This window comes from Oncorhynchus kisutch, unplaced genomic scaffold, assembly GCF_002021735.2.
Source record: "Oncorhynchus kisutch isolate 150728-3 unplaced genomic scaffold, Okis_V2 Okis06b-Okis10b_hom, whole genome shotgun sequence".
Taxonomy (NCBI): domain Eukaryota; kingdom Metazoa; phylum Chordata; class Actinopteri; order Salmoniformes; family Salmonidae; genus Oncorhynchus; species Oncorhynchus kisutch.
The window spans coordinates 13,069,179-13,096,356 of NW_022261983.1; the positions used below are offsets into that span (position 1 = coordinate 13,069,179).

The window sequence follows — 27,178 nt, forward strand, 5'->3', positions numbered from 1 at the left end:
GGAGAGGTGGAGGAGTAGAGGGAGGAGGAGTAGAGGTGGAGGGAGGAGGAGTAGAGGTGGAGGAGTAGAGGTGGAGGAGTAGAGGTGGAGGAGTAGAGAGGTGGAGGGAGGAGGAGTAGAGAGGTGGAGGGAGGAGGAGTAGAGAGGTAGAGGAGTAGAGAGGTGGAGGAGTAGAGGGAGGAGGAGTAGAGGTGGAGGAGTAGAGAGGTGGAGGGAGGAGGAGTAGAGAGGTGGAGGAGTAGAGGGGGAGGAGTGGAGATAGATGAAGAAGAGGATGGAAGTGTACAGAGGACAGACTCACTGTGCCATGGCCTTGGCAGCATCTCTCCTGGCCTCTGTGAAGCACACCTCCCTCTGACTACAGCTCTGCTGAAGACCTGACAGGATCTGATACACACAAGTCTGACCTGAGGCCCTGTGTACAACGCTGCTACAATAGAATAAGGTCATAGTCTGACATAACCAGTACCTGGTGTAGTGTAATTAACTAACAGGTGTTATTAACTAACAGTGGTTATATCCTTACTGTTTGGCCCTGTCCGGGGGTGTCCTCGGATGGGTGTTATTAACTAACAGGTGTAATTAACTAACAGGTGTTATTAACTAACCCGGTGTAATTAACTAACAGGTGTAATTAACTAACAGGTGTAGTGTAATTAACTAACAGGTGTAATTAACTAACAGGTGTAATTAACTAACAGGTGTAATTAACTAACAGGTGTAGTGTTATTAACTAACAGGTGTAGTGTAATTAACTAACAGGTGTAGTGTTATTAACTAACAGGTGTAGTGTAATTAACTAACAGGTGTAGTGTAATTAACTAACAGGTGTTATTAACTAACAGGTGTACAGTACCTGGTGTAGTTTTCCATGGATCATGAACCTTGGTAGAGAACCCAGGGCCAGTGCACTGCCACATCGGGTCAATACCTCTGTACTCTTTAACCCTGCTATATACTGGGACACCAGGACCTCTACACAAACACACACACACACACACACAACCTGTGTTAGGTATGTCTAGTTTTTTATGAAGCATTCTAATGGCGCTCCCCGGCCCCTGGTACAGTGCTACTCACCCTGCATCTGGGGGTCAGCCACGCCTGGCTGGGGCTGGTAGTACTGCTCACACAGAGCTGCCAGGGCTGACACCGCTGCCTCCTATAGGGGGGAGGACCACAGTACACATTAACCATTATACAATGCCATTATACAAAGTATTCAGACCCCTTGACTTTTTCCACATTTTGTTACGTTATAGCCTTATTCTAGAATGGATTAAATAAATAAATATCCCCAGCAATCTAAACACAATACCTCATAGTGACATCACAATACCCCATAGTGACATCACAATACCCCATAGTGACAAAGTGAAAACAGGTTTTTAGAAATGTTAATTTATATTTTTTTAACTTAAATGTCATATTTAAATAAGTATTCAGACCCTTTGCTATGAGACTTGACATTTTGCTCAGCTACACCCTGTTTCCATTGATCATCCTTGAGATGTTTAATTGGGGTCCACCGGTGGTAAATTCAATTGATTGGTCATCATCTGGAAAGGCACACACCTGTCTATATAAGGGCCCACAGTTGACAGTGCATGTCAGAGCAAAAACCAAGCCATGAGGTTGAAGGAATTGTCCATGGAGCTCCGAGACAGGATTGTGTCGAGCCACAAAAATCTGGCGAAGGGTACCAAAAAAACTGTGTAGCATTGAAGGTTCCCAAGAACAAAGTGGTCTCCATCATTCTTAAATAGGAGAAGTTTGGAACCTTCAAGACTCTTCCTAGAACTGGCTTCCCGGCCAAACTGAGCAATCTGGGGAGAAGGACCTTGGTCAGGGAGGTGACCAAGAACCCGATGGTCACTCTGACAGAGCTCCAGAGTTCCTCTGTGGAGATGGGAGAACCTTCCAGAAGGACAACCATCTCTGCAGCACTCCATCAATCAGGCCTTTATGTTAGAGTGGCCAGATGGAAGCCACTCCTCAGTGAAAGGCACATGACAGCCCACTTGGAATTTGCCAAAAGGCACCTAAAGACTCTCAAGAACATGAGAAACAAGATTCTCTGGTCTGATGAAACCAAGATTGAACACTTTGGCCTGAATGCCAAGCTTCACGTCTGGGGGAAATCTGGCACCATCCCTACGGTGAAGCATGGTGGTGGCAGAATCCTGTTGTGGGGGTGTTTTCTAGCGACAGGGAGCGGGAGACTAGTCAGGATCGAGGCAAAGATGAACGGAGCAAAGTACAGAGAGACACTTGATGAAAACCTGCTCCAGAGCGCTCAGGACCTCAGACTGGGGCAACAGTTCACCTTCCAAAAGGACAATGACCCTAAACACACAGCCAAGACAACGCATGAGTGGCTTTGGGACAAGTCTCTGAATGTCCTTGAGTGACCCAGCCAGAGCCCGGACTTGAACCTGATCGAACATCTCTGGAGAGACCTGAAAATAGCTGTGCAGCGACACTCCCCATCCAACCTGACAGAGCTTGAGAGGATCTGCAGAGCAGAATTGGAGAAACTCCCCAAATACAGGTGTGCCAAGCTTGTAGCGTCAAACCCAAGAAGAGTTGAGGCTGTAATCGCTGCCAAAGGTGCTTCAACAAAGTACTGAGTAAAGTTTTTTATTTTTAATAAATTAGCAAAAAAAGTTTTTGCCTTGTCATTATGGGGTATTGTGATGTCATTATGGGGTATTGTGATGTCATTATGTAAAGTAACAAAATGTGGGGGGGTCTGAATACAAAGTCAAGGGGTCTGAATACTTTCCAAAGGACTGTACAATGTAAATCCCACAAAAAAGCAATTTCACAATATGGTGTGTGTGTGTGTGTGTGTGTGTGTGTGTGTGTGTGTGTGTGTGTGTGTGTGTGTAATCACAAGGATAGTAAAACAAGGTACATTCGGACAAAAAGGCTATTTTAGGCTTAGAGGTTAGGCTTAGGGATAGGGTTAAAATTAGGGGTTAGGTTAAACAGTTAGGATTAGAGTTAGGTTTAGGGGTTAGGTTTAACAGTTAGGGTTAAGGTAATGGTTAGGTTTAGGGGTTAGTTTTAATAGTTAGGGTTAAGGTAATGGTTAGGTTTAACAGTTAGGGTTAAGGTAATGGTTAGGGTTAGGGGTTAGGTTTAATAGTTAGGGTTAAGGTAATGGTTAGGGTTAGGGGTTAGGTTTAATAGTTAGGGTTAAGGTAATGGTTAGGGGTTAGGTTTAACAGTTAGGGTTAAGGTAATGGTTAGGGTTACCAGTTAGGGTTAAGGTAATGGTTAGGTTTAATAGTTAGGGTTAAGGTAATGGTTAGGGTTAGGTTTAATAGTTAGGGTTAAGGTAATGGTTAGGTTTAGGGGTTAGGTTTAACAGTTAGGGTTAAGGTAATGGTTAGGGTTAGGGGTTAGGTTTAACAGTTAGGGTTAAGGTAATGGTTAGGGGTTAGGTTTAACAGTTAGGGTTAAGGTAATGGTTAGGTTTAACAGTTAGGGTTAAGGTAATGGTTAGGGTTACCAGTTAGGGTTAAGGTAATGGTTAGGGTTACCAGTTAGGGTTAAGGTAATGGTTAGGGTTAGGGGTTAGGTTTAACAGTTAGGGTTAAGGTAATGGTTAGGGTTACCAGTTAGGGTTAAGGTAATGGTTAGGGTTACCAGTTAGGGTTAAGGTAATGGTTAGGGTTACCAGTTAGGGTTAAGGTAATGGTTAGGGTTACCAGTTAGGGTTAAGGTAATGGTTAGGTTTAGGGGTTAGTTTTAACAGTTAGGGTTAAGGTAATGGTTAGGTTTAACAGTTAGGGTTAAGGTAATGGTTAGGGTTAGGGGTTAGGTTTAATAGTTAGGGTTAAGGTAATGGTTAGGGGTTAGGTTTAACAGTTAGGGTTAAGGTAATGGTTAGGTTTAACAGTTAGGGTTAAGGTAATGGTTAGGGTTACCAGTTAGGGTTAAGGTAATGGTTAGGTTTAGGGGTTAGGTTTAACAGTTAGGGTTAAGGTAATGGTTAGGTTTAGGAGTTAGTTTTAACAGTTAGGGTTAAGGTAATGGTTAGGTTTAACAGTTAGGGTTAAGGTAATGGTTAGGGTTAGGGGTTAGGTTTAATAGTTAGGGTTAAGGTAATGGTTAGGGGTTAGGTTTAACAGTTAGGGTTAAGGTAATGGTTAGGTTTAACAGTTAGGGTTAAGGTAATGGTTAGGGTTACCAGTTAGGGTTAAGGTAATGGTTAGGTTTAATAGTTAGGGTTAAGGTAATGGTTAGGGTTAGGTTTAATAGTTAGGTTTAACAGTTAGGGTTAAGGTAATGGTTAGGTTTAGGAGTTAGGGTTAAGGTAATGGTTAGGGTTAGGGGTTAGGTTTAACAGTTAGGGTTAAGGTTAGAGTTAGGTTTAACGGTTAGGGTTAAGGTTAGAGTTAGGTTTAACGGTTAGGGTTATGGTAATGGTTAGGTTTAACAGTTAGGGTTAAGGTAATGGTTAGGTTCAACAGTTAGGGTTAAGGTGCTGGTTAGGTTTAGTGGTTAGGGTTAAGGTAATGGGTAGGGTTAGTGGTTAGGGTTAAGGTAATGGTTAGGGTTAAGGTAATGGTTAGGGTTAGTGGTTAGGGTTAAGGTAATGGTTAGGGTTAGTGGTTAGGGTTAAGGTAATGGTTAGGGTTAAGGTAATGGTTAGGGTTAGTGGTTAGGGTTAAGGTAATGGTTAGGGTTAGTGGTTAGGGTTAAGGTAATGGTTAGGGTTAGTGGTTAGGGGAAAAAGGATGTAGAACTGTACTGTACCTTGATACCGTCCCTCGGTCCAGGTGAGATGAGGTGGAGGCTCTTCAAGGTGTCGTCTATCAGCCACTGCCAGCCAGCTGAAACAGACAGGGGTTTACTCTGTTATGACGTGTCAGTGGTCTGAACAGTACAGACACTGCCAGGGGTTACTCTGTTATGACGTGTCAGTGGTCTGAACAGTACAGACAGGGGTTACTCTGTTATGACGTGTCAGTGGTCTGAACAGTACAGACACTGCCAGCCAGCTGAAACAGACAGGGTTTACTCTGTTATGACGCGTCAGTGGTCTGAACAGTACAGACACTGCCAGGCAGCTGAAACAGACAGGGGTTTACTCTGTTATGACGTGTCAGTGGTCTGAACAGTACAGACACTACCAGGGTTTACTCTGTTATGACGTGTGTCAGTGGTCTGAACAGTACAGACACTACCAGGGTTTACTCTGTTATGACGTGTCAGTGGTCTGAACAGTACAGACACTTCCAGGCAGCTGAAACAGACAGGGGTTTACTCTGTTATGACGTGTCAGTGGTCTGAACAGTACAGACACTGCCAGGGGTTACTCTGTTATGACGTGTCAGTGGTCTGAACAGTACAGACACTACCAGGGGTTACTCTGTTATGACGTGTCAGTGGTCTGAACAGTACAGACACTACCAGGGATTACTCTGTTATGACGTGTCAGTGGTCTGAACAGTACAGACACTGCCAGGGGTTACTCTGTTATGACGTGTCAGTGGTCTGAACAGTACAGACACTGCCAGGGGTTACTCTGTTATGACGTGTCAGTGGTCTGAACAGTACAGACACTGCCAGGGGTTACTCTGTTATGACGTGTCAGTGGTCTGAACAGTACAGACAGGGGTTACTCTGTTATGACGTGTCAGTACTGTCCCTCCTGGCTCTAACGGTAGGATGTGGTTTGTCCATTATTATCCCATCTCTGAAAACACATCAAATCCCCCGGGGGGATGAATGTGGCCCGTGGGTCATCTATTGGGGAACCCTGCTAGCTGGAGTAATCATTCAGCTACGGTCTGAATATCAACGATACGAAAACTCACTGATGACGGGGTCGTCCTTGAACGGCATCTTGGAGAGGGACATGTTCTCAATGAGAGAACAGACTGCAGGCCTCATCAGCTCACCACCAAAACCCCTACACAGACAGGACACAGACAGGACACAGACAGGACACAGACAGGACACAACAACAACAACAACAAATATTTGTTGAGGTCGCACAACATATTGGTCTGAAACCTTAGAGGCATTCCATTTCAAAATAAATCAATAAATCAATAAGAATGAGTAATATTTCAAAATAAATAAATAAATAATCAATAATAATAATAATCAGAAACAGTCTAAAAAAAGAATGAGTAAATGTGTAAAGTAACAGTGCTGACCTGTACTGCTTTCTGTCAAACAGCTGGAAGACAAACCAAACACACAACAACATGTTTAGAGATGAACAGACTGGTGATTGACAACTTTAAAAACACAACATCATGTACCTGTGTTGGTACAACTGACTCACTGAGATATGTTGTCTATGTTGGTACAACTGACTCACTGAGACAGACAACATTAACAGGTACCTATGTTGGTACAACTGACTCAGGTGAATGGTCAACACTTGAGACAGTATGTGAGTGAAAAGACATTGAAGGAGAGAAAGAGGGCAAGAGAGAGACAGACGGGGGGGGTAGTGAGAGAGAAAGAGAGAGACAGACGGGGGGGGTAGTGAGAGAGAAAGAGAGAGACAGATGGGGGGTAGTGAGAGAGAGAAAGAGAGAGACAGATGGGGGGTAGTGAGAGAGAGAAAGAGAGAGACAGATGGGGGGTAGTGAGAGAGAGAAAGAGAGAGACAGATGGGGGGTAGTGAGAGAGAGAAAGAGAGAGACAGATGGGGGGTAGTGAGAGAGAAAGAGAGAGACAGATGGGAGGTAGTGAGAGAGAAAGAGAGAGACAGATGGGGGGTAGTGAGAGAGAGAAAGAGAGAGACAGATGGGGGGGTAGTGAGAGAGAGAAAGAGAGAGACAGATGGGGGGTAGTGAGAGACAGAAAGAGAGAGACAGATGGGGGGTAGTGAGAGACAGAAAGAGAGAGACAGATGGGGGGTAGTGAGAGACAGAGAGAGACAGATGGGGGGTAGTGAGAGACAGAGAGAGACAGATGGGGGGTAGTGAGAGACAGAGAGAAAGAGAGAGACAGGGGGTAGTGAGAGACAGAGAGAAAGAGAGAGACAGGGGGGTAGTGAGAGACAGAGAGAGAGACAGACGGGGGGTAGTGAGAGACAGACAGACGGGGGGGTAGTGAGAGACAGAGAGAGAGAGAGTAACAAGCGAGAAGTGAACTAACCCTCTGGTGAATGCTCTTGAGTCCATCCACACAGTCTGAAGAGATGAGCTCTGTCACCAGTCTACAATCCAGTACAATACAATTTTACTGTCCACAGCGAACAGAAATGTTCAACACCCCCCCCCAGACAGCACATATCTCACACACAGTCGGGTCTACAAGAGAGATAGAGACGGTCAATGACTTTATAGGAGCCAAGGGCTTCAGTCAAATCAGGAAGTGAAATCATGGGTCGATGTGCAAAACAGAGAAACCCACACACTGCTCTTTAATAAACTCTACGTACGAGATTATTAAAGCTTATTAAAGAGCAGTGCTACTATCGACAGCAGTGCTACTATCGACAGCAGTGCTACTATCGAGAGCAGTGCTACTATCGAGAGCAGTGCTACTATCGAGAGCAGTGCTACTATCGAGAGCAGTGCTACTATCGACAGCAGTGCTACTATCGACAGCAGTGCTACTATCGAGAGCAGTGCTACTATCGAGAGCAGTGCTACTATCGAGAGCAGTGCTACTATCGACAGCAGTGCTACTATCGACAGCAGTGCTACTATCGAGAGCAGTGCTACTATCGACAGCAGTGCTACTATCGAGAGCAGTGCTACTATCGACAGCAGTGCTACTATCGAGAGCAGTGCTACTATCGAGAGCAGTGCTACTATCGAGAGCAGTGCTACTATCGACAGCAGTGCTACTATCGACAGCAGTGCTACTATCGACAGCAGTGCTACTATCGAGAGCAGTGCTACTATCGAGAGCAGTGATACTATCGAGAGCAGTGCTACTATCGACAGCAGTGCTACTATCGAGAGCAGTGCTACTATCGACAGCAGTGCTACTATCGACAGCAGTGCTACTATCGACAGCAGTGCTACTATCGAGAGCAGTGCTTACTATCGAGAGCAGTGCTACTATCGACAGCAGTGCTACTATCGAGAGCAGTGCTACTATCGAGAGCAGTGCTACTATCGACAGCAGTGCTACTATCGAGAGCAGTGCTACTATCGAGAGCAGTGCTACTATCGAGAGCAGTGCTACTATCGAGAGCAGTGCTACTATCGACAGCAGTGCTACTATCGACAGCAGTGATACTATCGAGAGCAGTGCTACTATCGACAGCAGTGCTACTATCGAGAGCAGTGCTACTATCGACAGCAGTGCTACTATCGACAGGCAGTGCTACTATCGACAGCAGTGCTACTATCGACAGCAGTGCTACTATCGACAGCCAGTGCTACTATCGACAGCAGTGCTACTATCGACAGCAGTGCTACTATCAGGGACAGCCAGCAGTGCTACTATCGACAGCAGTGCTACTATCGACAGCAGTGCTACTATCGACAGCAGTGCTACTATCGACAGCAGTGCTACTATCGAGAGCAGTGCTACTATCGAGAGCAGTGCTACTATCGACAGCAGTGCTACTATCGACAGCAGTGCTACTATCGACAGCAGTGCTACTATCGACAGCAGTGCTACTATCGAGAGCAGTGCTACTATCGAGAGCAGTGCTACTATCGAGAGCAGTGCTACTATCGACAGCAGTGCTACTATCGACAGCAGTGCTACTATCGAGAGCAGTGCTACTATCGACACAGTGCTACTATCGAGAGCAGTGCTACTATCGAGAGCAGTGCTACTATCGACAGCAGTGCTACTATCGAGAGCAGTGCTACTATCGAGAGCAGTGCTACTATCGACAGCAGTGCTACTATCGAGAGCAGTGCCTACTATCGACAGCATGCTACTATCGAGAGCAGTGCTACTATCGAGCAGTGCTACTATCGAGAGCAGTGCTACTATCGAGAGCAGTGCTACTATCGAGAGCAGTGCTACTATCGACAGCAGTGCTACTATCGACAGCAGTGCTACTATCGAGAGCAGTGCTACTATCGACAGCAGTGCTACTGATCGACGCAGTGCTACTATCGAGAGGCGTGCTACTTCGACAGCAGTGCTACCTATGACAGCAAGTGCTTACTATCGAGAGCAGTGCTACTATCGAGAGCAGTGCCTACTATCAGAGGAGGCAGTGCTACTATCGAGAGCAGTGATACTATCGGAGGAACGCAGTGCTACTATCGGACAGGCAGTGCTGACTATCGATGGAGCAGTGCCTACTATCGAGGCAGTGCTAGCTATCGGAGAGCAGTGCTACTATCGACAGCAGGTACTATCGCAGCAGTGCTACTATCGACAGCAGTGCTACTATCGACCAGCAGTGCTACTATCGACCAGCAGTGCTACTAATCGAGAAGCAGTTGCTACTATCGACAAGCAGTGCTACCTATCGAGAGCAGTGCTACTATCGAGAGCAGTGCTACTATCGAGGCAGTGCTACTATCGAGAGCAGTGTACTATCGAAGAGGCTACTATCGAGGCCATGTGCTTACTATCGAGAGCAGGGCTACAGCAGTGCTACTATCGAGAGCAGTGCTACTATCGACAGCAGTGCTACTATCGAGAGCAGTGCTACTATCGACAGCAGTGCTACTATCGAGAGCAGTGCTACTATCGAGAGCAGTGCTACTATCGAGAGCAGTGCTACTATCGAGAGCAGTGCTACTATCGACAGCAGTGCTACTATCGAGAGCAGTGCTACTATCGAGAGCAGTGCTACTATCGAGAGCAGTGCTACTATCGAGAGCAGTGCTACTATCGAGAGCAGTGCTACTATCGAGAGCAGTGCTACTATCGACAGCAGTGCTACTATCGACAGCAGTGCTACTATCGAGAGCAGTGCTACTATCGAGAGCAGTGCTACTATCGACAGCGTGCTACTATCGAGAGCAGTGCTACTATCGACAGCAGTGCTACTATCGACAGCAGTGCTACTATCGAGAGCAGTGCTACTATCGAGAGCAGTGCTACTATCGAGAGCAGTGCTACTATCGAGAGCAGTGCTACTATCGAGAGCAGTGATACTATCGAGAGCAGTGCTACTATCGACAGCAGTGCTACTATCGAGAGCAGTGCTACTATCGAGCGCAGTGCTACTATCGAGAGCAGTGCTACTATCGAGCGAGTACTATCGACAGCAGTGCTACTATCGACAGCAGTGCTACTATCGACAGCAGTGCTACTATCGACAGCAGTGCTACTATCGACAGCAGTGCTACTATCGAGAGCAGTGCTACTATCGACAGCAGTGCTACTATCGACAGCAGTGCTACTATCGACAGCAGTGCTACTATCGAGAGCAGTGCTACTATCGAGAGCAGTGCTACTATCGAGAGCATGTACTTCGAGAGCAGTGCTACTATCGAGCGCAGTGCTACTATCGAGAGCAGTGCTACTATCGAGAGCAGTGCTACTATCGAGAGCAGTGCTACTATCGAGAGCAGTGCTACTATCGACAGCAGTGCTACTATCGACAGCAGTGCTACTATCGAGAGCAGTGCTACTATCGAGAGCAGTGCTACTATCGAGAGCAGTGCTACTATGACAGCAGTGCTACTATCGAGAGCAGGCTACTATCGAGAGCAGTGCTACTATCGAGAGCAGTGATACTATCGACAGCAGTGATACTATCGACAGCAGTGCTACTATCGAGAGCAGTGATACTATCGACAGCAGTGATACTATCGAGAGCAGTGCTACTATCGACAGCAGTGATACTATCGACAGCAGTGCTACTATCGAGAGCAGTGCTACTATCGAAGAGCAGTGCTACTATCGAGAGCAGTGCTACTATCGAGAGCAGTGCTACTATCGAGACAGTGCTACTATCGAGAGCAGTGCTACTATCGAGAGCAGTGCTACTATCGAGAGCAGTGGCTACTTATCGAGAGCAGTGCTACTATCGAGAGCAGTGGCTACTATCGAGAGCAGTGCTACTATCGAGAGCAGTGCTACTATCGAGAGCAGTGCTACTATCGAGAGCAGTGCTACTATCGAGAGCAGTGCTACTATCGAGAGCAGTGCTACTATCGACAGCAGTGCTACTATCGAGAGCAGTGCTACTATCGAGAGCAGTGCTACTATCGAGAGCAGTGCTACTATCGAGAGCAGTGCTACTATCGAGAGCAGTGCTACTATCGAGAGCAGTGCTACTATCGAGAGCAGTGCTACTATCGAGAGCAGTGCTACTATCGAGAGCAGTGCTACTATCGAGAGCAGTACTACTATCGAGAGCAGTGCTACTATCGACAGCAGTGCTACTATCGAGAGCAGTGCTACTATCGACAGCAGTGCTACTATCGAGAGCAGTGCTACTATCGAGAGCAGTGCTACTATCGAGAGCAGTGCTACTATCGAGAGCAGTGCTACTATCGACAGCAGTGCTACTATCGAGAGCAGTGCTACTATCGAGAGCAGTGCTACTATCGAGAGCAGTGCTACTATCGAGAGCAGTGATACTATCGACAGCAGTGCTACTATCGAGAGCAGTGCTACTATCGAGAGCAGTGCTACTATCGAGAGCAGTGCTACTATCGAGAGCAGTGCTACTATCGAGAGCAGTGCTACTATCGAGAGCAGTGCTACTATCGAGAGCAGTGCTACTATCGAGAGCAGTGCTACTATCGAGAGCAGTGCTACTATCGACAGCAGTGCTACTATCGAGAGCAGTGCTACTATCGAGAGCAGTGCTACTATCGAGAGCAGTGCTACTATCGAGAGCAGTGCTACTATCGAGAGCAGTGCTACTATCGAGAGCAGTGCTACTATCGAGAGCAGTGCTACTATCGAGAGCAGTGCTACTATCGAGAGCAGTGCTACTATCGAGAGCAGTGCTACTATCGAGAGCAGTGCTACTATCGAGAGCAGTGCTACTATCGAGAGCAGTGCTACTATCGAGAGCAGTGCTACTATCGAGAGCAGTGCTACTATCGAGAGCAGTGCTACTATCGAGAGCAGTGCTACTATCGAGAGCAGTGATACTATCGAGAGCAGTGCTACTATCGAGAGCAGTGCTACTATCGAGAGCAGTGCTACTATCGAGAGCAGTGCTACTATCGAGAGCAGTGCTACTATCGAGAGCAGTGCTACTATCGAGAGCAGTGCTACTATCGAGAGCAGTGCTACTATCGACAGCAGTGCTACTATCGAGAGCAGTGCTACTATCGAGAGCAGTGCTACTATCGAGAGCAGTGCTACTATCGAGAGCAGTGCTACTATCGAGAGCAGTGCTACTATCGAGAGCAGTGCTACTATCGAGAGCAGTGCTACTATCGAGAGCAGTGCTACTATCGAGAGCAGTGCTACTATCGAGAGCAGTGCTACTATCGAGAGCAGTACTACTATCGAGAGCAGTGCTACTATCGACAGCAGTGCTACTATCGAGAGCAGTGCTACTATCGACAGCAGTGCTACTATCGACAGCAGTGCTACTATCGACAGCAGTGCTACTATCGAGAGCAGTGCTACTATCGACAGCAGTGCTACTATCGAGAGCAGTGCTACTATCGAGAGCAGTGATACTATCGAGAGCAGTGATACTATCGAGAGCAGTGATGAAGCAGTGATACTATCGAGAGCAGTGATACTATCGAGAGCCAGGTGATACTATCGAAGCAGTGCTACTATCGACAGCAGTGCTAACTATCAGAGAGCAGTGCTACTATCTGAGAAGCAGTGATACTATCGAGAGCAGTGATACTATCGAGAGCAGTGATACTATCGAGAGCAGTGATACTATCGAGAGCAGTGCTACTATCGACAGCAGTGATACTATCGAGAGCAAGTGCTACTATCGACAGCAGTGATACCTATCGAGAGCAGTGCTACTATCGAGAGCAGTGCTACTATCGAGAGCAGTGCTACTATCGAGAGCAGTGTGTGGGTTTCCTTATGTTTTACTCCCATGTTATTCAACTGTTCCCAGGCACCTGCAGAAACAGAGCGCTCAGATGTGAGAGTGTCTTTTGAACAACGTTCATGTGGTTTTCCTATAAGTGATTGGCTGGTTGAGAGGTGAGGTTGCAGTACCTGTTGTTCTGATTGGCCAGCTTGTAGAGGGCGTGGCTGATCTCGGCAGATGCCAGAATGGCGCCATGGCGACTGTGGAGATCAATGCCCAGCGCTATGGGCAGCAGCTGAGGCATAACTGCAAATACAACCATCAAAATATAAAGAGTCATTTTATTTATGATTGTTTGTGTCTTTTCATTCTTTGCAAGAACATCAACAGTCTGCACAGATGTGTGTGGTTCATTTATTTGAATATAACCTGCACGATTTGTGGCCAGGCTGGTTTGCCTGTAATGACACAGCCTCTGGTACACGTCTATGATAGCGGCAGTTTCAAATCTGGCCTATTGCCCTTTGACCTCTCTCTGTGTGTTCATTATAAACACATAAATCATTCAATAATAACAAGACAGGTGAAAAGACCCAGACACAACAACAGTGACTATAGATGAACACACCCCGTCCATTCCACAGTAAGACAATGTGTTGTGTTAGAGCAGGTAGGGAACAGTGACTATAGATGAACACACCCAGTCCCTTCCACAGTAGACAATGTGTTGTGTTAGAGCAGGTAGGGAACAGTGACTATAGATGAACATACCCAGTCCATTCCACAGTAAGACAATGTGTTGTGTTAGAGCAGGTAGGGAACAGGACCAATGACGTAGCTCACCTGTTGTGGCCATATAATCAGGTGCTTGAGGCGTCAGATTATGCAAAGCCTTTGTCGCTAGCTGTCGAATCACCCTGCAGAACAACAGATACACAAGCAGAGGATAATTCCACTTTCTCCATTACATACATGGCTTCTACTCTAATAGGCTACACACAGTAGTAACGCTTTAATGGCAACAGGCTGGCATACGGACATCCCACTTGGGACAAAACACAGAAGACAAATACTAACCTTGAGGTGTGCTTGATTTAGCTTCTGGGGCTATTCCATTGATTTAGCTTCTGGGACTATTCCATTGGTTTAGCTTCTGGGGCTATTCCATGGTTTAGCTTCTGGGGCTATTCCATTGGTTTAGCTTCTGGGGCTATTCCATTGGTTTAGCTTCTGGGGCTATTCCATTGGTTTAGCTTCTGGGGCTATTCCATTGGTTTAGCTTCTGGGGCTATTCCATTGGTTTAGCTTCTGGGGCTATTCCATTGGTTTAGCTTCTGGGACTATTCCGTTGGTTAGCTTCTGGGGCTATTCCGTTGGTTTAGCTTCTGGGGCTATTCCGTTGGTTTAGCTTCTGGGGCTATTCCGTTGGTTTAGCTTCTGGGCCGATTCCATTGGTTTGGCTTCTGGGACTATTCCATTGATGTAGCTTCTGGACTATTCCATTGATGTAGCTTCTGGGACTATTCCATTGGCTTAGCTTCTGGGACTATTCCATTGGTTTAGCTTCTGGGACCATTCCATTGGTTTAGCTTCTGGGGCTATTCCATTGGTTTAGCTTCTGGGATATTCCATTGATCCATGGTAACGGCAAACTAAATCAAGTACGGTATTTGAAAGTATTTGATCAAAGTCTAAAGGTCATGATGAGGACAGGAAGGCCCTTACCCATCCCAGTGGTTGATCTCATGGCTACCAAGTGGTCGATCATGGGCCTGTGTATTCTGGGGAAACTGGCGATGTAAACACTGAAGAGAACAAGGCAAAGGTTTACTATTTTACTACTACAGGTAATGTTATAACAACTACTACTACTACAGGTAATGTTTATAACTATTATTATAGGTAATGTTATAACTACTACTATTACTACTACAGGTAATGTTATAACTACTACTACAGTAATGTTATAACTACTACTACTCCTACATGTAATGTTATAACTACTACTACACAGGTAATGTTATAACTACTACTACTACTACTACAGGTAATGTTATAACTACTACTACTACTACTACTACAGGTAATGGTATAACTACTACTACTACTACAGGTAATGGTATAACTACTACTACAGGTAATGTTATTACTACTACCACTACTACTACTACTACTACTACTACTACAGGTAATGTTATAACTACTACTACTACTACAGGTAATGTTATAACAACTACTACAGGTAATGTTATAACTACTACCACTACAGGTAATGTTATAACTACTACTACTACTACTACAGGTAATGTTATAACAACTACTACTACTACAGGTAATGTTATAACTACTACTACTACTACAGGTAATGTTATAACTACTACTACTACTACAGGTAATGTTATAACTACTACTACTACTACAGGTAATGTTATAACAACTACTACAGGTAATGTTATAACTACTACCACTACAGGTAATGTTATAACTACTACTACTACTACTACAGGTAATGTTATAACAACTACTACTACTACAGGTAATGTTATAACTACTACTACTACTACAGGTAATGTTGTAACTACTACTACTACTACAGGTAATGTTATAACTACTACTACTACTACAGGTAATGTTATAACAACTACTACTACTACAGGTAATGTTATAACTACTACTACTACAGGTAATGTTATAACTACTACTACTACTACTACTACTACTACTACAGGTAATGTTATAACTACTACTACTACTACAGGTAATGTTATAACAACTGCTACTACTACAGGTAATGTTATATCAACTACTACTACTACAGGTAATGTTATAACCACTACAGGTAATGTTATAACTACTACTGGTAATGTTATAACTACTACTACTACTACTACAGGTAATGTTATAACTACTACTACAGGTAATGTTATAACTACTACTACTACAGGTAATGTTATAACTACTACTACAGGTAATGTTTGAACTACTACTACTACTACAGGTAATGTTATAACTACTACTACTGGTAATGTTATAACTACTACTACTGGTAATGTTATAACTACTACTACTACTACTGGTAATGTTATAACTACTACTACTACTACTGGTAATGTTATAACTACTACTACTACTACTACTACTACTACAGGTAATGTTATAACATTACCTGTAGTAGTAGTGGTAGTAGTTATAACATTACCTGTAGTAGTAGTGGTAGAAGTTATAACATTACCTGTAGTAGTAGTAGTTATAACATTACCTGTAGTAGTAGTGGTAGTAGTTATAACTACTACTACTACAGGTAATGTTACAACTACTACAGGTAATGTTATAACTACTACTACTACTACAGGTAATGTTATAACTACAACTACTACTACAGGTAATGTTATAACTACTACTACTACAGGTAATGTTATAACTACTACTACTACAGGTAATGTTATAACTACTACTACTACAGGTAATGTTATAACTACTACTACTACTACTGGTAATGTTATAACTACTACTACTACTGGTAATGTTATAACTACTACTACTGGTAATGTTATAACTACTACTACTACTACTACTACTACTACTACTACTACTACTACTACTACTACTACTACTACTACAGGTAATGTTATAACTACTACTACTACTACAGGTAATGTTATAACTACTACTACTACTACTACAGGTAATGTTATAACTACTACTACTACAGGTAATGTTATAAATACTACTACTATTACATGTAATGTTATAACTACAGGTAATGGTATAACTACTACTACTACTACAGGTAATGTTATAACTACTACTACTACTACTACTACTACTACTACTACTACTACAGGTAATGTTATAACTACTACTACTACTACTACTACTACTACTACAGGTAATGTTATAACTACTACTACTACTACAGGTAATGGTATAACTACTACTACTACTACTACTACTACTACTACAGGTAATGTTATAACTACTACTACTACTACAGGTAATGGTATAACTACTACTACTACTACTACTACTAGCTACTACAGGTAATGTTATATACTATACTACTACTACAGGTAATGTTATAACTACTACTACTACTACAGGTAATGGTATAACTACTACTACTACTACTACTACTACTACTACAGGTAATGTTATAACTACTACTACTACTACAGGTAATGTTATAACTACTACTACTACTACTACTACTACTACAGGTAATGTTATAACTACTACTACTACTACTACTACTACTACAGGTAATGGTATAACTACTACTACTACTACTACTACTACTACTACAGGTAATGTTATAACTACTACTACTACTACAGGTAATGGTATAACAGGGTGCACAACCGTAGGTTGTGGGGAAAATCAAAATAAAAGTTGCATTTGAGACTAGTATTGGTGCGACACCATAAATGGGTTTTACACAACAGTTCACTAGCTAACTAACTACAGTACAGTACCCAGCTAACTAACTAACTACAGTACCCAGCTAACTAACTAACTACAGTACCCAGCTAACTAACTAACTACAGTACCCAGCTAACTAACTACAGTACCGTACCCAGCTAACTAACTAACTACAGTACCGTACCCAGCTAACTAACTAACTAACTACAGTACCGTACCCAGCTAACTAACTAACTAACTAACTACAGTACCGTACCCAGCTAACTAACTAACTAACTAACTACAGTACCGTACCCAGCTAACTAACTAACTAACTAACTACAGTACCGTACCCAGCTAACTAACTAACTAACTAACTACAGTACCGTACCCAGCTAACTAACTAACTAACTAACTACAGTACCGTACCCAGCTAACTAACTAACTAACTAACTACAGTACCGTACCCAGCTAACTAAACTAACTAACTACAGTACCGTACCAGCTAACTAACTAACTAACCTACAGTACCGTACCCAGCTAACTACTAACTAACTACAGTACCGTACCCAGCTAACTAACTAACTAACTACAGTACCGTACCCAGCTAACTAACTAACTAACTACAGTACCGTACCCAGCTAACTAACTAACTAACTACAGTACCGTACCCAGCTAACTAACTACAGTACAGTACCCCAGCTAACTAACTAACTAACTACAGTACCGTACCCAGCTAACTAACTAACTAACTACAGTACCGTACCCAGCTAACTAACTAACTACAGTACCGTACCCAGCTAACTAACTAACTAACTACAGTACCGTACCCAGCTAACTAACTAACTAACTACAGTACCGTACCCAGCTAACTAACTAACTAACTACAGTACCGGACCCAGCTAACTAACTAACTAACTAAAGAACCGGACCCAGCTAACTAACTAACTAACTACAGTACCGGACCCAGCTAACTAACTAACTAACTACAGTACCGGACCCAGCTAACTAACTAAACTACAGTACCGGACCCAGCTAACTAACTAACTACAGTACCGGACCCAGCTAACTAACTAACTACAGTACCGGACCCAGCTAACTAACTAACTACAGTACCGGACCCAGCTAACTAAACTAACTACAGTACCGGACCCAGCTAACTAACTAACTACAGAACCGGACCCAGCTAACTAACTAACTACAGAACCGGACCAGCTAACTAACTAACTACAGTACCGGACCCCAGCTAACTAACTAACTACAGTACCGGACCCAGCTAACTAACTAACTACAGTACCGGACCCAACTAACTAACTACAGTACTGGACCAACTAACTAACTACAGTACTGACCCAGCTAACTAACTACAGTACTGGACCCAGCTAACTAACTACCTAACTACAGTACCGGACCCAGCTAACTAACTAACTAACTACAGTACCGGACCCAACTAACTAACTACAGTACTGGACCCAACTAACTACCTACAGTACCGGACCCAGCTAACTAACTACAGTACTGGACCCAGCTAACTAACTACCCTAACTACAGTACCGGACCCAACTAACTAACTACAGTACCGGACCCAGCTAACTACCTACAGTACCGGACCCAGCTAACTAACTACAGTACCGGACCCAGCTAACTAACTACAGTACCGGATCCAGCTAACTAACTACAGTACCGGATCCAGCTAACTAACTACAGTACCGGATCCAGCTAACTAACTACAGTACCGGACCAAGCTAACTAACTACAGTACCGGACCCAGCTAACTACCTACAGTACCGGACCCAGCTAACTAACTACAGTTCCGGACCCAGCTAACTAACTACAGTTCCGGACCCAGCTAACTAACTACAGTACTGGACCCAGCTAACTAACTACAGTACTGGACCCAACTAACTAACTACAGTACCGGACCCAGCTAACTAACTACAGTACCGGACCCAGCTAACTAACTACAGTACCGGACCCAGCTAACTAACTACAGTACCGGACCCAGCTAACTACAGTACCGGACCCAGCTAACTACAGTACCGGACCCAAGCTAACTAACTACATTACTGGACCCAGCTAACTAACTACATTACTGACACAGCTATTTAAAGGCTCCTTTTCAAACAACATTCAGCGTCAGCCTACAGAACATATTGTCAGATTGTTTACTTCCTCAACAACATCTGGGCTCAACAGTAATCTGTTTCTGCAGTCAGAAGTTTAGTGGGTCTCCCCCGAGGCTACATTCTTCAACAGGTTTTACTCTATGATGTGGGAGGAATGTTTCCTCTGACAGTCTAGGTGGCGGTAGAGACGTCACTCATAGGATTAGGATGGTGACAGGTCACATTCTACAGAGAGGCAGGACTGAGTCTGAAATGACATTCTAGTGCACTACGTTAAACGAAAGAGAAGAGAATAGGATGCCATTTCAAACGCAGTCAGTGACACAGCCTCAGGGCACCTATGGGGACAGTCACATTCTACAGAGAGGCAGGGCTTTGACATCTCAGATACCTGAGATGTCAGCGATGCATTGAGAAGAGGAGAAAACGTCCCTGGTTCAACATAAAGGACATTTCCCTATGCACACCCCTTTACAAAAAAATACTTCTACAATATAAGTGGCAGGCTCCATTTGACTAAGGCCAGATGGTACAGCTATGTTCTGTGGTTCTACCACCACCAGGTAGACTCCTACTACCACCAGGTAGACTCCTACCACCACCAGGTAGACTCCTACCACCACCAGGTAGACTCCTACCACCACCAGGTAGACTCCTACCACCACCAGGTAGACCCTACCACCACCAGGTAGACTCCTACTACCACCAGGTAGACTCCTACTACCACCAGGTAGACTCCTACTACCACCAGGTAGACTCCTACTACCACCAGGTAGACTCCTACTACCACCAGGTAGACTCCTACTACCACCAGGTAGACTCCTACTACCACCAGGTAGACTCCTACTACCACAGGTAGACTCCTACTACCACCAGGTAGACTCCTACTACCACCAGGTAGACTCCTACTACCACCAGGTAGACTGGTAGACTCCTACTACACCAGGTAGACTCCTATCCACCAGGTAGACTCCTACTACCACCAGTAGACTCCTACTACCACCAGGTAGACTCCTACTACCACCAGGTAGACCCTACTACACCAGTAGACTCTACTCCACCAGGTAGACTGGTAGACTCCTACTACCACCAGGTAGACTGGTAGACTCCTACTACCACCAGGTAGACTGGTAGACTCCTACTACCACCAGGTAGACTCCTACTATCACCAGGTAGACTCCTACTATCACCAGGTAGACTCCTACTATCACCAGGTAGACTCCTACTATCACCAGGTAGACTCCTACTATCACCAGGTAGACTCCTACTATCACCAGGTAGACTCCTACTATCACCAGGTAGACTCCTACTATCACCAGGTAGACTCCTACTATCACCAGGTAGACTCCTACTATCACCAGGTAGACTCCTACTATCACCAGGTAGACTCCTACTATCACCAGGTAGACTCCTACTATCACCAGGTAGACTCCTACTATCACCAGGTAGACTCCTACTATCACCAGGTAGACCCTACTATCACCAGGTAGACTCCTACTATCACCAGGTAGACTGGTAGACTCCTACTATCACCAGGTAGACTGGTAACTCCTACTATCACCAGGTAGACTGGTAGACCTACTACACCAGGTAGACTGGTAGACTACTACCACCAGGTAGACTGGTAGACTCCTACTACCACCAGGTAGACTCCTACTATCACCAGGTAGACTCCTACTATAACCAGGTAGACTCCTACTATCACCAGGTAGACTCCTACTATCACCCGGTAGACTCCTACTATCACCAGTAGACTCCTACTATCACCAGGTAGACTCCTACTATCACCAGTAGACTCCTACTATCACCAGTAGACTCCTACTATTACCAGGTAGACTCCTACTATTACCAGGTAGACCCCGAATTCACCAGGTAGGACCCCGAATATCACCAGGTAGACTGGTAGACTACTACTACCAGGTAGACTGGTAGACTACTACTACCAGGTAGACTGGTAGACTCCTACTACCACCAGGTAGATGCCTACTATCACCAGGTAGACTCCTACTATCACCAGGTAGACTCCTACTATCACCAGGTAGACTCCTACTATCACCAGGTAGACTCCTACTATCACCAGGTAGACTCCTACTATCACCAGGTAGACTCCTACTATCACCAGGTAGACTCCTACTATCACCAGGTAGACTCCTACTATCACCAGGTAGACTCCTACTATCACCAGGTAGACTCCTACTATTACCAGGTAGACTCCGAATATCACCAGGTAGACTCCGAATATCACCAGGTAGACTCCGAATATCACCAGGTAGACTGGTAGACTACTACTACCTGGTAGACTGGTAGACTACTACTACCAGGTAGACTGGTAGACTCCTACTACCACCAGGTAGATGCCTACTATCACCAGGTAGACTCCTACTATCACCAGGTAGACTGGTAGACTACTACTACCAGGTAGACTGGTAGACTACTACTACCAGGTAGACTGGTAGACTACTACTACCAGGTAGACTGGTAGACTCCTACTACCACCAGGTAGACGCCTACTATCACCAGGTAGACTCCTACTATCACCAGGTAGACTCCTACTACCACCAGGTAGACTCCTACTACCACCAGGTAGACTCCTACTACCACCAGGTAGACTCCTACTACCACCAGGTAGACTGGTAGACTCCTACTACCACCAGGTAGACTGGTAGACTCCTACTACCACCAGGTAGACTGGTAGACTCCTACTACCACCAGGTAGACTGGTAGACTCCTACTACCACCAGGTAGACTGGTAGACTCCTACTACCACCAGGTAGACTGGTAGACTCCTACTACCACCAGGTAGACTGGTAGACTCCTACTACCACCAGGTAGACTGGTAGACTCCTACTACCACCAGGTAGACTGGTAGACTCCTACTACCACCAGGTAGACTGGTAGACTCCTACTATCACCAGGTAGACTCCTACTATCACCAGGTAGACTCCTACTATCACCAGGTAGACTCCTACTACCACCAGGTAGACTCCTACTACCACCAGGTAGACTCCTACTACCACCAGGTAGACTCCTACTACCACCAGGTAGACTCCTACTACCACCAGGTAGACTCCTACTACCACCAGGTAGACTCCTACTACCACCAGGTAGACTCCTACTACCACCAGGTAGACTCCTACTACCACCAGGTAGACTCCTACTACCACCAGGTAGACTCCTACTACCACCAGGTAGACACCTACTACCACCAGGTAGACTCCTACTACCACCAGGTAGACTCCTACTACCACCAGGTAGACTCCTACTACCACCAGGTAGACTCCTACTACCACCAGGTAGACTGGTAGACTCCTACTACCACCAGGTAGACTCCTACTACCACCAGGTAGACTCCTACTACCACCAGGTAGACTCCTACTACCACCAGGTAGACTCCTACTACCACCAGGTAGACTCCTACTATCACCAGGTAGACTCCTACTATCACCAGGTAGACTCCTACTATCACCAGGTAGACTCCTACTATCACCAGGTAGACTCCTACTATCACCAGGTAGACTCCTACTATCACCAGGTAGACTCCTACTATCACCAGGTAGACTCCTACTATCACCAGGTAGACTCCTACTATCACCAGGTAGACTCCTACTATCACCAGGTAGACTCCTACTATCACCAGGTAGACTCCTACTATCACCAGGTAGACTCCTACTATTACCAGGTAGAATCCTACTATCACCAGGTAGACTGGTAGAATCCTACTATCACCAGGTAGACTGGTAGACTCCTACTACCATCAGGTAGACTCCTACTACCACCAGGTAGACTGGTAGACTCCTACTACCACCAGGTAGACTGGTAGACTCCTACTACCACCAGGTAGACTGGTAGACTCCTACTACCACCAGGTAGACTGGTAGACTCCTACTACCACCAGGTAGACTGGTAGACTCCTACTACCACCAGGTAGACTCCTACTACCACCAGGTAGACTCCTACTACCACCAGGTAGACTCCTACTACCACCAGGTAGACTCCTACTACCACCAGGTAGACTCCTACTACCACCAGGTAGACTCCTACTACCACCAGGTAGACTCCTACTACCACCAGGTAGACTCCTACTACCACCAGGTAGACTCCTACTACCACCAGGTAGACTCCTACTACCACCAGGTAGACTCCTACTACCACCAGGTAGACTCCTACTACCACCAGGTAGACTCCTACTACCACCAGGTAGACTCCTACTACCACCAGGTAGACTCCTACTACCACCAGGTAGACTCCTACTACCACCAGGTAGACTCCTACTACCACCAGGTAGACTCCTACTACCACCAGGTAGACTCCTACTACCACCAGGTAGACTCCTACTACCACCAGGTAGACTCCTACTACCACCAGGTAGACTCCTACTACCACCAGGTAGACTCCTACTACCACCAGGTAGACTCCTACTACCACCAGGTAGACTCCTACTACCACCAGGTAGACTCCTACTACCACCAGGTAGACTCCTACTATCACCAGGTAGACTCCTACTATCACCAGGTAGACTCCTACTATCACCAGGTAGACTCCTACTATCACCAGGTAGACTCCTACTATCACCAGGTAGACTCCTACTATCACCAGGTAGACTCCTACTATCACCAGGTAGACTGGTAGACTCCTACTACCACCAGGTAGACTGGTAGACTCCTACTACCACCAGGTAGACTCCTACTACCACCACCTACCCACCAGGTAGACTCCTACTACCACCAGGTAGACTCCTACTACCACCAGGTAGACTCCTACTATCAACCAGGTAGACTCCTACTATCACCAGGTAGACTCCTACTATCACCAGGTAGACTACTACACAGGTAGACTGGTAGACTCCTACTATCACCAGGTAGACTCCTACTATCACCAGGTAGACTGGTAGACTCCTACTACCACCAGGTAGACTCCTACTATCACCAGGTAGACTCCTACTACCACCAGGTAGACTCCTACTACTACACCAGGTAGACTCCTACTATCACCAGGTAAGACTCCTACTATCACCAGGTAGACTCCTACTATCACCAGGTAGACTCCTACTATCACCAGGTAGACTCCTACTATCCAGGTAGACTCCTACTATCACAGGTAGACTCCTACTATCACCAGGTAGACTACTACCACCAGGTAGACTGGTAGACTCCTACTATCACCAGGTAGACTCCTACTATCAACAGGTAGACTCCTACTATCACCAGGTAGACTCCTACTATCACAGTAGACTCCTACTATCACCAGGTAGACTCCCTACTATCACCAGGTAGACTGGTCGACTCCTACTACCACCAGGTAGACTGGTCGACTCCTACTACCACCAGGTAGACTGGTCGACTCTACTACCACCAGGTAGACTGGTCGACTCCTACTACCACCCGTAGACTGGTCGACTCCTACTACCACAAGGTAGACTGGGCGACTCCTACTACACCAGTTAGACTGGTCGACTCCTACTACCACCAGGTAGACTCCTACTACCACCAGGTTAGACTCCTACTACCACCAGGTAGACTCCTACTACCACCAGGTAACTCCTACTACCACCAGGTAGACTCCTACTACCACCAGGTAGACTCCTACTACCACCAGGTAGACTCCTACTACCACCGGTGACTCCTACTACCCACCGGTAGACTCCTACTAACCACCAGGTAGACTCCCCTCACACACAGGGAAATGGTTTCTAAAGACACAACCCTCTGTGTAGAAGGGCCTAAATGTGTACACGTAACCACAGCAGTGTTCTACAATATTGGACCGTTGACCTTTTTCAAATTCTGTCGTGCAGCTCCAGCAATTTCTCCAACTGTCAACACATTCAAAATTAATAGAGGACGTGTAACGGAGAGGGGTTGGCTGGGAATTGTGGGGAGGTGCGCGTTCGGTCTGTGTACGGAGAGGGGTTGGCTGGGAATTGTGGGGAGGTGTGCGTTCGGTCTGTGTACCCCCCCCCCCCCCCCCCCCGATGTTGGTCTCAGAGCGCGTTCGGGCTGTGTACCCCCCCCCCCCCCCCCCCCCCCCCGTGGATGGTGGTCTCAGAGCGCGTTCGGGCTGTGTACCCTACCCCCCACCCCCCCGCTGATGGTGGTCTCAGAGCGCGTTCGGGCTGTGTACCCCCCCCCCCCCGCGGATGGTGGTCTCAGAGCCACGTAATAGATTGCATATTGTAGATTAATAGAGAAGACATTAAAACTATTAAATAACATATGGAACCATGTAGTAACCAAAAAAAGTGAAGAATCTCATATACAATATATTTTGATTTATTTAACAAAGTAGCCACCCTTTGCCTTAATGACAGCTTTGCACACTCTTGGCACACCCTGGAATGAGTGGGTGTCCATACCTTTGAATGGTACTGTATATTTGCTCATAAAATTGTCTCCACCACTATTTCTCGTATAATACATTTTACAGACAACAAAAAGATCCCAATATGTCAAACAAACAAATTATCTGTCGACAATTATGAAATTGTACCCACATTTCCCGGTAGTGACTCTTTTCAAACGTCAGGTAATTCATCCTGGTTAATATAATGTGTCTCGTTATTAAGGAGGTCAATTTTGGCTCAAGAGCTCCCCTAGAGGTCAAACCTCTGTAGAGTATCTTTAACTCACCTGATGGACAGGTAACAGTTGTTCAGGTTCCCAACAGCAAAGTAGTCAGCTGCTACTACGATGTCGATACCGTAGGGGAACGTGCCCTGGAGACAGAGAGGCAAGGGATCACGTCGTTGGTTTTACTTTATGTACCAAGAGAACAGTGGTTTCAGTGTGACCGACTGGGTTCCAACACAGGTCTCCTGTTAGCCCGCTGAGCTAAAGCCTATGCATTAGACCAGGGAGCTAACACAAATCTCCAGGTCTCAGGCAAGGTTACCACAACACCTCTGTGTCCATTAGTAAACCCAGGGTGGACAATATTTTGAGGCTGATTCCCTGACCTGTCAATGTTGTTTATTTTATTCCACCTTTATTTAACCAGGTAGGCTAGTTGAGAACACCTTTATTTAACCAGGTAGGCTAGTTGAGAACACCTTATTTAACCAGGTAGGCTAGTTGAGAACACCTTTATTTAACCAGGTGGGCTAGTTGAGAACACCTTTATTTAACCAGGTAGACTAGTTGAGAACACCTTTATTTAACCAGGTAGGCTAGTTGAGAACAAGTTCTCATTTACAACTGCGTCCTGGCCACGATAAAGCATAGCAGTGTGAACAGACAACAACACAGAGTTACACATGGAGTAAACAATAAACAAGTCAAATGACATAGTAGAAAAAAAAGAATCTATATACATTGTGTGCAAAAAGGCATGAGGAGGTAGGCGAATAAATAGGCCATAGGAGTGAATAATTACAATATATCAGATTAACACTGGAGTGATAAATGACCAGATGAACATGTGCAGGTAGAGATCCTGCTGTTTTTAATTAGCTGTTTTATACTCTTGTGAATTCAATGGTTTTTACTAGATTACTTGTAGTTTTTCATGTTGTCTGTCTGTAATTTTGTTGTAATGACTTGGTGCTGCCTATCTTGGCCAGGGCGCTCTTGTAAAAGAGATTTTAATCTCAATGAGCCCTTCCTGGTTAAATAAGGTTAAATAAAAAAAATAAAATGAGTCACAATGTACGATATGAACAGTTGAATAATATGAACAGTTGAAATAATATGAAATCTCAATGGTAATTACATTTCGATAACTAGTCCCTAGATCTGATGCCAAGCTTGGCAAGTGCTGGCTGCACACAAAGCATATTAATCTGCCT

General features: G+C 45.3%; 1 protein-coding gene across 1 annotated transcript in view; it reads right to left on the reverse strand.

Annotated features, from left to right (window-relative positions):
• Positions 1-27,178, reverse strand: part of tbcd (tubulin folding cofactor D) — a 117,871-nt gene that overhangs the window by 29,346 nt on the left and 61,347 nt on the right. The window contains 12 exon segments of the mRNA XM_031814016.1: positions 302-387; positions 857-975; positions 1,081-1,162; positions 4,768-4,844; positions 5,832-5,926; positions 6,177-6,199; positions 7,132-7,192; positions 13,063-13,180; positions 13,718-13,791; positions 14,600-14,618; positions 14,621-14,679; positions 26,025-26,110. Coding sequence (XP_031669876.1) covers positions 302-387; positions 857-975; positions 1,081-1,162; positions 4,768-4,844; positions 5,832-5,926; positions 6,177-6,199; positions 7,132-7,192; positions 13,063-13,180; positions 13,718-13,791; positions 14,600-14,618; positions 14,621-14,679; positions 26,025-26,110 — 899 coding nt within the window.